Consider the following 13,832-nt stretch of genomic DNA (forward strand, 5'->3'; position numbering starts at 1 on the left):
AATTTCCTAAAAAATCTTTTATATTTGCAAGTCTTTGGTTTGAAAATTGAGAGGTTTTTCTTCTTTTGTATTTCTCCTCTCTCTTTTTTCTTTTTTTTTTAATTCAGATTGCACTTTAAACAAAATCAAAAACAAAAATAGAGAAATACATTATCTTTTGGTAATAATATTTTATTTAAACTCTTCTTTTAGTTAATTCTTGACTTGGTTAAGAGCACATTATTTACATATTACCATTGGTATCATTGAACAAAATTATTTTCAAAAAAAAAAAAATATGGTATTGATTATTCCCAATGACATTAATTAATTATTATTGTTTGATTTAAAAGAAAAAGAAACGTCAAATTCTGCATTAATTAAATTGTTGAAGAGAGTGTCCGCCACTTACAATTAGCTATGATTGACTTGAGTCCTGGTCAATGGTATAAAAGTTAATAAGGTTTTTAGTCTTATTTACGCGTATTAGTCAATCGGTTGAAGATATGAAATCTTATATGGACGCCATGATTTCAATAGTTCTTTGCACTCTCCTTTACCTCCTATAAATTCAATTATTCTGCTCAGAAGCCAACTCCACAAAAGCAAAGAAAACTGTGCACCAAAATGGCTCATTATCACCTCAGCATTGCTCATTATTTCCTCATCTTCTTTTTGGCCTCCTCATATCCACACACTAGTAAACTCCATTTTGGTGATGCACTTCCAAGCTCGAAACCATGCATCGACGAGGAAAGACGTGCTCTCCTCGCCTTCAAACAAGATCTCACTGATCCTTCTGGGAGGCTTTCTTCTTGGGTTGGTCAAGCTTGCTGTCAATGGAAAGGCATTTCATGCAAAAAAATCACAGGTCATGTTGAAAAGATTGATCTCCAAAATACGTACACATACACACTTTCCGTTTTCGATGGAGAGTGGGATGAGATGGAGAACTCTTCTTTGGGTGGTAAGATAAATCCTTCTTTGCTTAGCTTGAAACATTTGAGCTACCTAGATCTAAGCAGGAATGATTTTCAAGGGATTCCCATTCCCACATTCTTTGGTCAGCTCAAAAGTTTGAGGTATCTCAATATCTCACGTGCTTCATTTGGAGGAGAGATTCCAGCCCATCTTGGTAACCTATCAAACTTGAACTATCTTGACCTAAGTGAAGAGTCTTACTACTCTTTACTTGAATTATCTTCCAACAACTTGAAATGGCTTTCCAATCTCTCTTCCCTTAAATACCTTAGTCTTGAAGGAGTAGACCTCAGCAACACTGGGGTAAGTTTGGTAATTGCTTTTAACAAGTTTCCTTCCCTACTAGAGTTGCACCTACCCGCATGTCATATTAAAAGCCTTCCATTCTCACTAGGAAATGTTAACTTCACATCACTTTTGTTCCTTGACATGTCATATAATGATTTGAAGTTTCCACTTCCTGAATGGTTTTTTTATCTGACTAGCCTCAGAAAACTTGATCTAAGCGGTAATTTTTTGGGTGGTCCAGTTCCCAGTGAATTTCAAAGCCTCAAATCACTAGAAGCTCTTGATTTGTCTTTTAATGATCTTTCAGGTCAAATTCCCAAAATTTTTGGGAACTTTTGCAATCTAAAGACATTGAATCTTGCAAATAACCAATTTGAAGGGGGGATTCAAGAGCTTTTGGGTGGTTTATCAAGTTGTCCCAATAGTGAATTAGAGTCATTAGATTTGTCTTCTAATAAGCTGAAAAGCCAACTGCCCGCCTCAGTAGGGATGCTACACAACTTGAAGTATCTTAACCTCTACAATAACGATATGAGTGGGTCCATTCCTAAAAGTTTGGGGCAACTCTCCGAGCTTGTTCACCTAGATCTATCTCTTAACTCATGGGAAGGGTTTTTAACAGAAGCCCATTTCACAAATCTCACAAGATTGAAATACTTTTCATTAGGCAAAGTCATCCCAAACCCAACTCTCCCTATTCCTCTCATTTTCAATGTGTCTTATGAGTGGGTTCCTCCTTTTAAGCTGCACAAAATTAACATTGGGAACTGTAAAGTAGGTCCTGCCTTTGGGGCATGGCTTCAATCTCAAACTCAACTTGTCTTTGTCAAACTTTCTTCCACTGGAATCTCAGATTCTATACCCGAGGATTGGTTCATGAAATTATCTTCCCAAATTGAGTATTTGGATTTGTCTTCCAACCAAATCCGTGGAAAGCTTCCCTTGCAATTGAAACTCCCAAATGCACTGCTTTTGGATTTGAGTCATAACCAATTTGATGGACCAATTCCACTTTGGTCTGGTGACAATGTGGTTCGGTTTAAGCTTGAAACTAATTCATTTTCTGGCACCATTCCATTGAATTTTGACCAAAAGTTTCCAAAATTGGAATCATTTTATCTTGCTGAAAATCATTTGCATGGCATTATTCCACCTTCCATTTGCAACATGAAACACTTGTATGTCCTTTCTCTGAGAAACAACAAGCTATCAGGAGAATTTCCACAAGCATGGAGCCTGTTGCCTCATGTAACGATTGTAGATGTTGCATACAACAATCTCTCAGGCAATCTTCCCAGTTCAATGGGTGACTCGGGTTCTCTTTTCATGTTGAAGATGAACAACAACAATTTTGAGGGTGAAATTCCTTTTTCCTTGCAAACCTGCACTGCTTTGAGGAACATTGATCTTGGGAATAATAGATTCACTGGTGAAATACCTCCATGGATAGGATCAACTGCTTTCTTGGTGTCAACCCTAAGGCTGAGATCCAATTTTTTAAGTGGACATATCCCACAACAGTTGTGCAATCTTGCCTACCTTCACATCCTAGACCTTGCTCACAACTGGTTTTCCGGCACAATCCCCAAGTGTTTGAACAATCTCACTGGTCTCAGAATCTTTAATGACAGTTTTTATGATATATATCTAGAGTATGACCAACAAACAACAGTGATGAGAGGAAGAGAACTCCAATTGAACACTTCTCTAGCGTATGTAAAAAGCATTGATCTTTCATCAAATAGGTTTGAAGGTGAAATCCCTCAAGAAATATGCACCCTCGTTCTATTGCGAAACTTGAACTTGTCGATGAATCAGTTCAGTGGAAACATCCCATCAAAGATCGGAAACTTGTCGCAGCTTGATACTCTTGATCTCTCACTCAACCACCTTTCAGGACAGATTCCTCAAAGTCTTTCATCCTTGACCTTCTTGTCTAACTTGAACTTTTCCTATAACAACTTGAGTGGTGAAATTCCTTTGGGAAACCAACTCCAAGCACTCCCTGATTCATCCATTTATGAGGGCAACCCATTCCTTTGTGGATTTCCTCTTTCAACCAAGTGCTCCGAAGATGGCAATTCTACTCCCAAGGATCCAAAGGACAATGACAATGAAGATGGAAATGAGAAGTTCTGGTTCTATGTAAGTATGGCACTCGGTTTTATAGTGGGCTTTTGGGGTGTTTTTGGCACATTAATTGTGAAGAAGTCATGGAGGTACGCTTATTTTCGATGGTTTGATAACATCAAAGATAAGGCAACATTATGCATGCGTCGCTTGGTTTGCCAAGAGTGATTTTCAAAGGGGATTGTATGCAAGTCATCTCAACTATTGCATGGACAAATGAAGACCATTTCTATTTTGATAGGATTGTTGATGATATAAAAACCCTGATTATACAAACCAGAATGGGTTTAGTTTTTTCGTTTGCTAGGTGTAAGACAATAAGGTAGCGCACTGTGTTGCGCGGAGTGCAGTGTCTTATGATTTTAAAGTAGAGTGGTTTGAGGAACCACAAGATATTATTTAAGATTGTCTTCTATTTGATGCTTGTAATAGGGGTAAGGTTTTAAGCCCTCTCCTTCTCCCTTTTTATGATTAATAAAATTTCCCTTGTATCGTCGAGGTTCTCTCCAAAAAATAAAAAAAAACAACACTAACAATTGCAGTGAAAGCCACTCCTTTGCAAAGGAAATTTTGATTAAAATAAGAAAGTAAAATTTGTTCTTTTTAAATCAAAATGCTTGAGTATTTATGAAGTCCATATCCCGTGTGATATGTTTTTCCCCTTCAATTTGTAATGTAATTTATTTTTTCTAGGAATAATATAAACTTTTTGTTCATATCTTGTGTGATATGTTTTTCCTCTCCAGTTAGAACACAATATTCGACCAAAAAAAGAACACCAAAATAATCGTTCTTTGACTTATGAATTTTGTCGTATTAAACTCACTAACTATTTTCCACATGTATATGGTCGGATATATATATATATATAACCCAAAAAAAGAAGAATGTAAATATATATAAGCCAAAAAAAGAAGAATGTAAATGGATAAAATACAAATTTTAAGGCATATAATAAATAAATAAACCATTTTCTAAGTCGCAACAAAGGCCAAAAAAATTGAAATATATAAAATTTAAAAAAAAAATTTAAAAGAAAGTCTAAGAATTAGAAAAAAAAAACATGTTAGTACATATATTAACAACATGAAACATCTAAATAGTTCGTCTCCTATCAAACCATACTGTATTAAAGCATGCCTTCCGTGCCCGATGACCCCCAGGTCAAAGCCATCATGCATCCACAGATTAGTCTCTGAGACAGTGGGAGACCAATGTTTCCCCACCCCCATTGTGGTCCACTAGTGCATCAATCCTTATCTCTTGATTTACTTTCCGGGTCAATACCCTTTGATTTGATATCATTATTTTTGTCCTCAGTGGAAAAGTTGTACCTCTCTAGACCAGTGTTTGTTCTATCACTATCATGTAATTTGCAATGTACTTGCAGGCTATTAAATAAATCACTGAAGATGCCAACTTCGCCTTCTTTTTTTTCTCTCTTTTAAATCTTTTCATAAATTTTCCACCAAGAACACAAGTTGTCACATGTGAAGAATGCAGTGTGTTTGGTGATCACGCCAAGGGCACATCAAAAGTTTTGTTAAAATAGTCAATATCGGAACACCAAAGAGGAAAACGCAGAGGAAAGAGACCAACTTGAACTCCCTTTTTCCTCGGTGAATCTTCCTCACAGGGTTTTGTTAGTTTTGTTTATGCCTACTTGCCAATCTAGCCAACTTGTAAAATGGGTTGAATACTTGGAATCTGGATGGCAATGATTTAGACATTCATTTTACACTTTCATAACCTCCTATAAGTATAGTTTTCTGCTCAGTTGCCATCTGCACCACAGCAAAGAAAATTTTGTATGAAAATGTATAGCTTTGCAAACTCATTCAGTTCTAACTTTCACCTCAACATTGCCCACTATTTCCTTCTTTTCTTTTTGGCCTCTTTATTTCCACACACTAGTAAACTCTGTTTTGGTGATGCACTTCCAAGTGTGACACCATGCATTGACGAAGAGAGACGTGCGCTTCTCGCCTTTAAACAAGATCTTATTGATCCTTCTGGGAGGCTTTCTTCTTGGGCAGGTCAACATTGCTGTCAATGGAAAGGAATTTCATGCAACAACAAAACAGGTCATGTCGAAATGATGAATCTGCGGAACACTTATACGTATACGCTGTCTGTTTTTGATGCAGATTGGGATGAGATGGAGCACTCTTCTTTGGGGGGTAAGATAAATCCTTCTTTGCTTAGCCTGAAACATTTGAATTACCTAGACCTAAGCCGGAATGATTTTCATGGGATTCCCATTCCCAAATTCTTTGGTCAGCTTAAAAGTTTGAGGTATCTCAATCTCTCCTATGCTTCATTTGGAGGAGAGATTCCACCTCAGCTTGGAAACCTCTCAAACTTAAACTATCTTGACCTCAGTGAAGAGTCTGACTACTCTTTACTTGAACTTCCTTCCAACAACTTGAATTGGCTTTCCAATCTCTCTTCCCTAAAATACCTCAATCTTGAAGGACTGGGCCTCAACAAAACAGGGGAAAGTTGGCTACATGCTGTTAACATGCTTCCTTCCCTACTAGAGCTACACTTACCAGCATGCCAGATTGAAAGCCTTCCACTCTCCCTAGGAAATATTAGCCTCAAATCACTTTTGATCCTTGACATGTCATATAATGAGTTGAAGTTTCCATTTCCTGAATGGCTTTTGAATCTAGCTAACCTCAGAAAACTTGATCTAAGGGGCAATTCTTTCAGTGGTGCCTTTCCCCTTGAACTTGGAAGGCTCAAATCATTGGAACATCTTGAATTATCTTTCAATGCACTTGAAGGTCAAATTCCCAAACTGGCTGGAAATTTTTGTAAGCTAAAGTTCTTGAATCTTGCTAGCAACCAATTTGATGGGGGGATTCAAGACCTTTTGGGTGGTTTAACAAGTTGTCTTAACACAAATTTAGAGTCATTAGATTTGTCTTCTAATATGTTGCAAAGAGAATTGCCTGCCTCCTTGGGGATGCTACACAATTTGCAGTATTTTAGTCTCTACAATAATGAAATGAACGGGTCCATTCCTGAAAGCTTGGGGCAACTCTCTCAGCTAACTCACCTAGATTTATCTTTAAATTCATGGGGAGGGTCTTTAACTGAAGCCCATTTCACAAATCTCACAGGACTGAAATACTTTGCATTAGGCAAAGTCACCCCATACCCTACTCTACCTATTCCTCTCATTTTCAATGTGTCTTATGAGTGGGTTCCTCCTTTCATGCTTCACACAATCAACATTGGAAACTGTCATATAGGTCCTACCTTTGGAGCATGGCTTCAGTCTCAAACTGAACTAGCCTTTGTCAAACTTCATGGTGCTGGAATCTCAGGTGCCATACCAGAGGACTGGTTCTCTAAAATATCTTCCAAAGTCTATTATTTGGATTTGTCTTACAACCAAATCACTGGAAACCTTCCATTGCAATTGAAATTTCCAAATGCTCTGATTTTGGATTTGAGTCATAATCAAATTCATGGCCCCTTCCCACTTTGGTCCAGTGACAATGCGATCCGTCTTGAGCTTGAAACCAATTCATTTTTTGGACCAATTCCAATGAATTTGGACCAACGATTTCCACAATTGTTGGCACTGTATCTTTCTGAGAACCATTTTAATGGTACTATTCCACTCTCTATTTGCAACCTCAAAAACTTGCTAGTCCTTTCTCTGAGAAGCAATGAGCTGTCAGGAAAATTTCCTCAAGCATGGAGTCTGTTGCAGGAAATATGGGTTATAGATGTTGCATACAACAATCTCTCAGGCAAGCTTCCGAATTCAATTGGTGTCCCGGGGTCACTTTTTATGTTGAAGGTCAACAACAATAATTTGGATGGTGAAATTCCACTTTCCTTGCAAAATTGCACTTCTTTGAGGCACATTGATCTTGCAAATAATAGATTCACTGGCACCATACCTTCATGGATAGGATCAAATGTGCCCCTGGTGTCGATCTTACGACTGCGATCGAATTTCTTTACTGGACATATCCCCCAACAGCTGTGCAATCTTGGCTACCTTCACATCCTAGACCTTGCTCACAACAACTTCTCAGGAACCATCCCCAAGTGTTTGAATCATCTGAGTGCTTTAACGCATGGCAATTCCAGTGCCTATGACTTATATTCATATTATGACCAGCAAACATCAGTGGTGAAAGTAACAGAACTCGAATATCAGGCGCAGACTTTGATGTTGGTTAAAAGCATTGATCTTTCATCGAATAGCCTTGAAGGTGAAATCCCTGAAGAAATATGCAGCCTCCTCCTGTTGCACAGCTTGAACTTATCGAAGAACCAACTAAGTGGAAACATTCCCTCAAACATTGGAAGCTTGCAGTTGCTCGAAGTTCTTGATCTCTCACGCAACCGCCTTTCAGGCTGGATTCCTCAAAGTCTTTCATCTTCCACCTTCCTGTCTCACCTGAACTTGTCCTATAACAACTTGACTGGTAGAATTCCGTTGGGAAACCAACTCCAAACCCTCACGGATCCATTCATTTATATGGGTAACCCATTATTGTGTGGGGTTCCTCTGTCAACTAAGTGTTCCGAAGATGATCACACTCCTACAGAAGACAATGATCATGAAGATACAAATGATAAGTTGTGGTTCTATATTAGCATGGGACTCGGCTTTATCGTAGGATTTTGGGGTGTTTGTGGCACCTTAGTTGTGAAGAAGGCATGGAGATATGCTTATTTTCGATGGTTTGATGACCTCAAGGATAAGGTGATGCTAGCAATTGCATTGAAAATGGCTCGTACTCAAAGGAAATTTTGATTGGAATAGAAATATGGAACCAAGTGCTTGAATTCACAACACTTGAGCAAGTATGAAATTCATGTACCATATGAAGTTTTCCCCTGTATGCTCTTGTTTTGATTACTTAGAATAATACGGAACCCACCGTTCATTTCAAGTATTATTTCCTTTTTCTATAAGGCTTTCATTTCAACTCCACTAGTATGGAGTTCAGTCAGTTATTGTGCTAATCAGTGGCCATCTAGGGTTTGGGTTGAATTAAACTTTTGGGGTGCATTTGGTGGGTTGTTTGTAGTGGACTTTGTATGTTTAGCATTTGGCCCAACCCAACTGACCACTTTCTCCGAAATGGAATTACAATTGGCGTAGAGTTACAGTTAACATGAAGATAGACTAGTTCAGAGCTGTGCTCTAATTAGTCAACAATTGAATTTTAACACCATCTGCCTGATTTGACTTGAAAACTTGAAAAATAGGGTGAGGACCTGGAAACGGTGATGGACTCAAGTTCTTCACCTATGAACAATGCATCCAACGAGGTGCAGTGATTTGCAACAAGTATATTCTAATGAGTATCAATACTTAAACATAGGCTAATGAGGATCTCGAGCCTCAGCATTTATGAAGTGTGAATCTTCGTGCATTTTGCAAAATCTGGAGCATTCATGTAGACCCTTCTTTCTTTCATGTACTCGCTATGTTTCCCTCCAAATTTTTGACACGTATACAAAAATAACTCATCCAAAGCATAAAAGGTGCATATATACCAAATTGTGATTTACAAACATAAATCAATCCTTGAAGCCCTTGTCAGCTGCAATTTTGTCTTGAGGATCTAATTGGGATGTTTGTTTTTTTTTGGGTCAAGATTGATTGCTGTTTTAAATTTTTTATTGATTTATTTTGAGAAACAAAAACATTGACTTTTATAAAATCTAATTATTCAATCAAATATTATTAATTCAGTATTTCGATCAAATTATTTATTAATTTTGTTGAAATAATACAATTATGTATTAATAGTCAATTGATACAAATAAAAAACAATCGTCATGCTAATTAGTCAAGAAAACAACATCTTCCTGATTGGACTTCGCAAAGTAGGTTGAGGATCCATCGCCTCAAAATTTCTCACTACTTCCTCCCTTTGTTGTGTGTATTGGGTGATATTGGACGTGCAAGCACTGGTGGGAAACAAATATGCATTGAGGAAGAAAGGCAATCTTTTTTTAACAACCAAATGCATGAACTCATACGCAAAAAATTTCGGCCAAAAATAAATTGCCACAAACGTATATGCAATGCGTCATTACCTTTTTTATACAAGAAATTAAAACATGATGATAAAATGTGATATATGTATAGATACAAGTTGAGTATATTCATGGTGCAAGCTTAGACTAAACACATGTATGTACACATACCAAGACTTATGGATGGAATATATCAACCTTTAAGATATACGTACTAGCTACAAACCATGAATAACGACCCATTCCAAACAAAACAAGATAAAAATAAAAAAATACCACACAAATAACTTATCTGCTCCCTATTGCATTCTGGAGGAAAGAGTGACCAGGAAATAAAAGCCATACAAGGACCCAATTTCTTCAGCGTACGAAAAATGCATTTAAAATTAGATGCATAAACGTATTCAAATGAGTTGCTCCTAAATATAGGTCGACCTCCTACCTACCCCCAATGTATATTCGTATATTCTTTCAAAAATGTATAAGCGTATATTAATGATGCAGTTATTGAAAAATGCTTTAATATTTGGATACAAGTCTAGTGATTTTGTGACTTCTAAGAATTGGAATTGTTTGCTAGGGGTTTATAACTAAAGTGGTTAAGAGCATTTACTCTTAGACCCGAAGTCTTAGGTTAGATTATCCAATATCGCTCGCTTGTATCAAAAATAAAAATTGGAATGGCTTAAATATTTCTCTTTTTAATGTTGAAATAATATATCATAATTTCGAATTCCCTTTTCCCATTGGTTAAGGAAAAAAATGAAAATGCTTTAAGATGTGACAAAGAAAACCTACTAAACACGTATGCAAAAATAACTCATCAAAAATACAAAAATGAAAAATTTTATGCACACATATCAAATCATAATTTGCAAAAAATATTGACTCCTTGAAAAATATATGAGGGTTAATTTCATCTTAAAGAGATAGAAGAAACAAGTTCTAGAGTCTAGGCTCAACGGTACTCTGGTTTTTCTAAACTTCATTTATATATTTTTATTTGTGTAATTATTTTATTGCTTAAATTTGGTATTTATTTGCATAAAGTCATTTATTAATTGTTTTAGAATATAACAATTAACACAGTTTTTACAACATATATTCCTTTAACACTTAATCACCTGGTTTACCATATCTGTCAGTAGCTTAACACAAACTAAATACATCAACTAAGGAATACCAAGTTCGTATATGTATTTATTTATCAGTCACTAGCTCCACAGAGCTTAACACTTTACCGTATTGGTCAGCATGATGAATTTGACATCAAGATTTTTGATATATTATTTTGACATATCTCTTCCATCCTTTAAATTCATGTAAAATTTGACGATTGTAGCAATTTTAATTTTTAATCATGTCCACGTGACAATTTGATATATTGGCTCGAGATGCTCTAACCATCTCCAAAGAAGATGTCAAATTTAATGTGGCATTTTTAACGGATAAAAATAACAGTTGAAATTTACTCTAACTGAACTGCTATAATCTATGTGGAATGGCATATGAAGCCTCTGCTGTCAAAATTGCCGTCAAATGCGGGAGACGTCTTTTGATTATTTTATTATTTCTTTGCTCATCTGGTTGTGGCTTAATCCTTTCATTTAATACTTATCTATATTTTTTCTTCTTGTTATTACTTTATATATCTGTTGTCATTATATGCTTTAAGTATTATTTTTCTTTTTAATTATTTTCCTTTTTTACCATCACTTGACACTACAATATTATTGAATTTTTTATCATCGAAAATTTATGTTGATTTTTTTGTGTTCTTTTCATCAACCAACGTGGAGATGGATGATTTTTTTTTGTTTAATATTATTTATGTTACATTTTATAATTAATTTATAAATATTTTACCTTGATTAATGAATTACTCTTAAAATTAAAATATAAAAAAAATGGCTTTTTTGTTAAAGTATAAATGTTTTAGCTGAGTGTGTTTATTGTTTAAACTGTGAACCATTGGATCACAGTCCAATGGACAGCTGAGATGTATTCTTAGGTGTAGCAGAATTGTGCCAAGTGTAGCTATCTCATAGGATAGTTAATCATTGGTTAGATTGGATGATGTAAGAAAGGGAATATTCTGTTTCCTAACGGTTATATTGTCATGCACAGATTGTGCATGACTAAGAGAGAGAATAGACTGATCTTTTCATCTTCTTCTTCTCCAAGTTTTCTCTCTGTATTCTCTCTTCCTACATGAGCTCCATCTATCAATAATCCAAACCTAAATATGACAGATCATAGTCTGTGTATGCTAACATGGTATCACAAAGCCAGGTTCGATTGTTTAGCTGGGCGTTTGAATCTGTGAAGGAAGTGAGCTGCGTTTTCTGACAAACTTGCTCTCTTTGAAATCTGTGTCTAACATGGCAGGATCTGGAGGTGGTGAGCTGCGAGCTCCGACCTTCAATGGTGCGAACTATGAGTTCTGGAGCATAAGGATGAAAACCATTTTCAAATCTCATGGGATTTGGGAGTTGGTTGAGAAAGGAATAGGAAGCTCAGATTCGAAGGGAGCTGATGAATCTAATACAAAGCAGAAAGAAAAAGAGGAATCAAGTGGTTCTGGGAAGATGGCTATAGCTGAGATCTTGATGAAGTAGGCTATGGCCTGTGTGAAAAAGGTTACAGGATATTTGATCCAAGCACTAGGAAGATAATTCTGTCCAGAGATGTGCACTTTGATGAGGATGGTTTATGGAAGTGGGATAATGAACAAAAGGGAGAAATAACAGTTTCTATGCCTGCAGAAAATCAGAACTGTGAACCAAGTCTAGACTTGGACACACCACTGCAAATGGATGCAGGAACCACAGTGCAAGATGAACCAAGTCAAGACTTGGATGCATCAACTCAAATGGGTGAAAACACTATCCTGCAAGAGGAGAGAATAAGTGGAAGCTCACAAGCCATTGACCACACACCAAAGAAATGGAGAAGTGTAAATGAAATCATGGCTCAGTGCAACATTTGCATTGTTGAACCTGGAAGCTTTGAAGATGCAAACCTTGATGAGTCATGGAGAAATGCAATGAAGGCTGAACTGGAGATGATTGAAAAAAAATAACACATGGACACTAGTGGACAGACCATTTGGTAAACCAATCATTGGTGTCAAATGGGTCTACAAGACGAAACTAAATCTAGATGGATCTGTGCAGAAGAACAAGGCTAGATTAGTGGCAAAGGGCTACTCACAGAAACCTGGAATAGACTACAATGAAACATTTGCTCCTGTAGCAAGGTTGGACACCATTAGGACCTTGATTGCTCTTGCTGCACAGAAGGAATGGAATTTGTACCAATTGGATGTCAAGTCTGCATTTCTAAATGGAGTGTTAAAAGAAGAAGTTTATGTGGAGCAGCCACAAGGGTTTGTTAAAGACAATGAAGAAATCAAGGTGTACAAGCTGAACAAAGCTTTGTATGGACTAAAACAGGCTCCAAGAGCCTGGTATGATGAGATAGATTCATATTTCAACAGGGCAGGATTCAAGAAAAGTCCTAGTGAGGCAACACTTTATGTCAAAACAAGTGACACTTCAGGTATTCTTATTGTTTCACTTTATGTGGATGATATTGTTTATACTGGAAGTTGTGGGAAATTGCTTGAAGAATTCAAAAATGACATGATGAAGCACTATGAGATGACTGATCTCGGCCTGCTCTATCATTTTCTTGGCATGGGAGTTGTGCAGACCAATAAGCACACATTTCTTCATCAGAAGAAATATGCAATGAAAGTAATTGAAAAGTTTGGTCTAAAGGACTGCAAATCTGTGGTGACTCCACTAGTTGCAAGTGAGAGGCTGTGCAAGGAAGATGGGAGTGAGGCAGCAAATGAGAATGAGTATAGACAGATTGTTGGTAGTCTGCTCTATTTGACAGCTACAAGACCAGACATTATGTTTGCTTCTAGCTTGCTTGCTAGGTTCATGCATAATCCTACTAGAAAACACATGGGAACAGCCAAGAGGGTCTTGAGGTACATCCAAGGCACACTGGATTTTGGAATTGAGTTCATAAAAGGGAAGTCAGCCACTTTGATAGGGTATTGTGACAGTGACTGGGCAGGAAGTGAAGATGATAGAAGAAGCACCTCAGGCTATGCATTTACACTTGGATCTGGTATGTTCTCATGGGCATCCATTAAGCAAAATACAGTAGCTTTGTCTACTGCAGAGGCAGAATACGTCAGTGCTGCTGAAGCAACATCACAGGCTAAGTGGCTAAGGGTTGTTCTTGAAGACTTTGGTGAAGAGCAAGTGGAAGGTACACCAATCTTGTGTGATAATACCTCTGCCATAGCAATGGCTAAGAATCCAGTTTTCCACCAGAAAACCAGACATATCAGTAGAAAGTTTCACTTCATTCGTGAAGCTATTCAAGCAAAGGAGATTGAACTAATCTACTGCAAA

General features: G+C 36.9%; 2 protein-coding genes across 2 annotated transcripts; both read left to right on the plus strand.

Moving 5' to 3' along the window:
* The first annotated feature begins 606 nt into the window (after positions 1 to 606).
* LOC117625213 (receptor-like protein EIX2) lies at positions 607 to 3,546 on the plus strand. The gene has a single exon (XM_034356821.1). It carries the CDS (start codon positions 607 to 609, stop codon positions 3,544 to 3,546), a length of 2,940 nt encoding a protein of 979 aa, XP_034212712.1.
* A 1,252-nt stretch (positions 3,547 to 4,798) lies between these two features.
* Positions 4,799 to 8,303, plus strand: LOC117626743 (receptor-like protein EIX2). Its single transcript, XM_034358568.1, has one exon. It carries the CDS (start codon positions 5,189 to 5,191, stop codon positions 8,162 to 8,164), a length of 2,976 nt encoding a protein of 991 aa, XP_034214459.1. The 5' UTR covers positions 4,799 to 5,188; the 3' UTR covers positions 8,165 to 8,303.
* Positions 8,304 to 13,832: the final 5,529 nt, after the last annotated feature.

The sequence above is a fragment of the Prunus dulcis genome, chromosome 4, assembly GCF_902201215.1.
Source record: "Prunus dulcis chromosome 4, ALMONDv2, whole genome shotgun sequence".
Taxonomy (NCBI): domain Eukaryota; kingdom Viridiplantae; phylum Streptophyta; class Magnoliopsida; order Rosales; family Rosaceae; genus Prunus; species Prunus dulcis.

Bases quoted from the DNA above. Each gene is read 5' to 3' on its own strand.
- LOC117625213 (XM_034356821.1), top strand. From the start codon at position 607: ATGGCTCATTATCACCTCAGCATTGCTCATTATTTCCTCATCTTCTTT.
- LOC117626743 (XM_034358568.1), top strand. From the start codon at position 5,189: ATGAAAATGTATAGCTTTGCAAACTCATTCAGTTCTAACTTTCACCTC.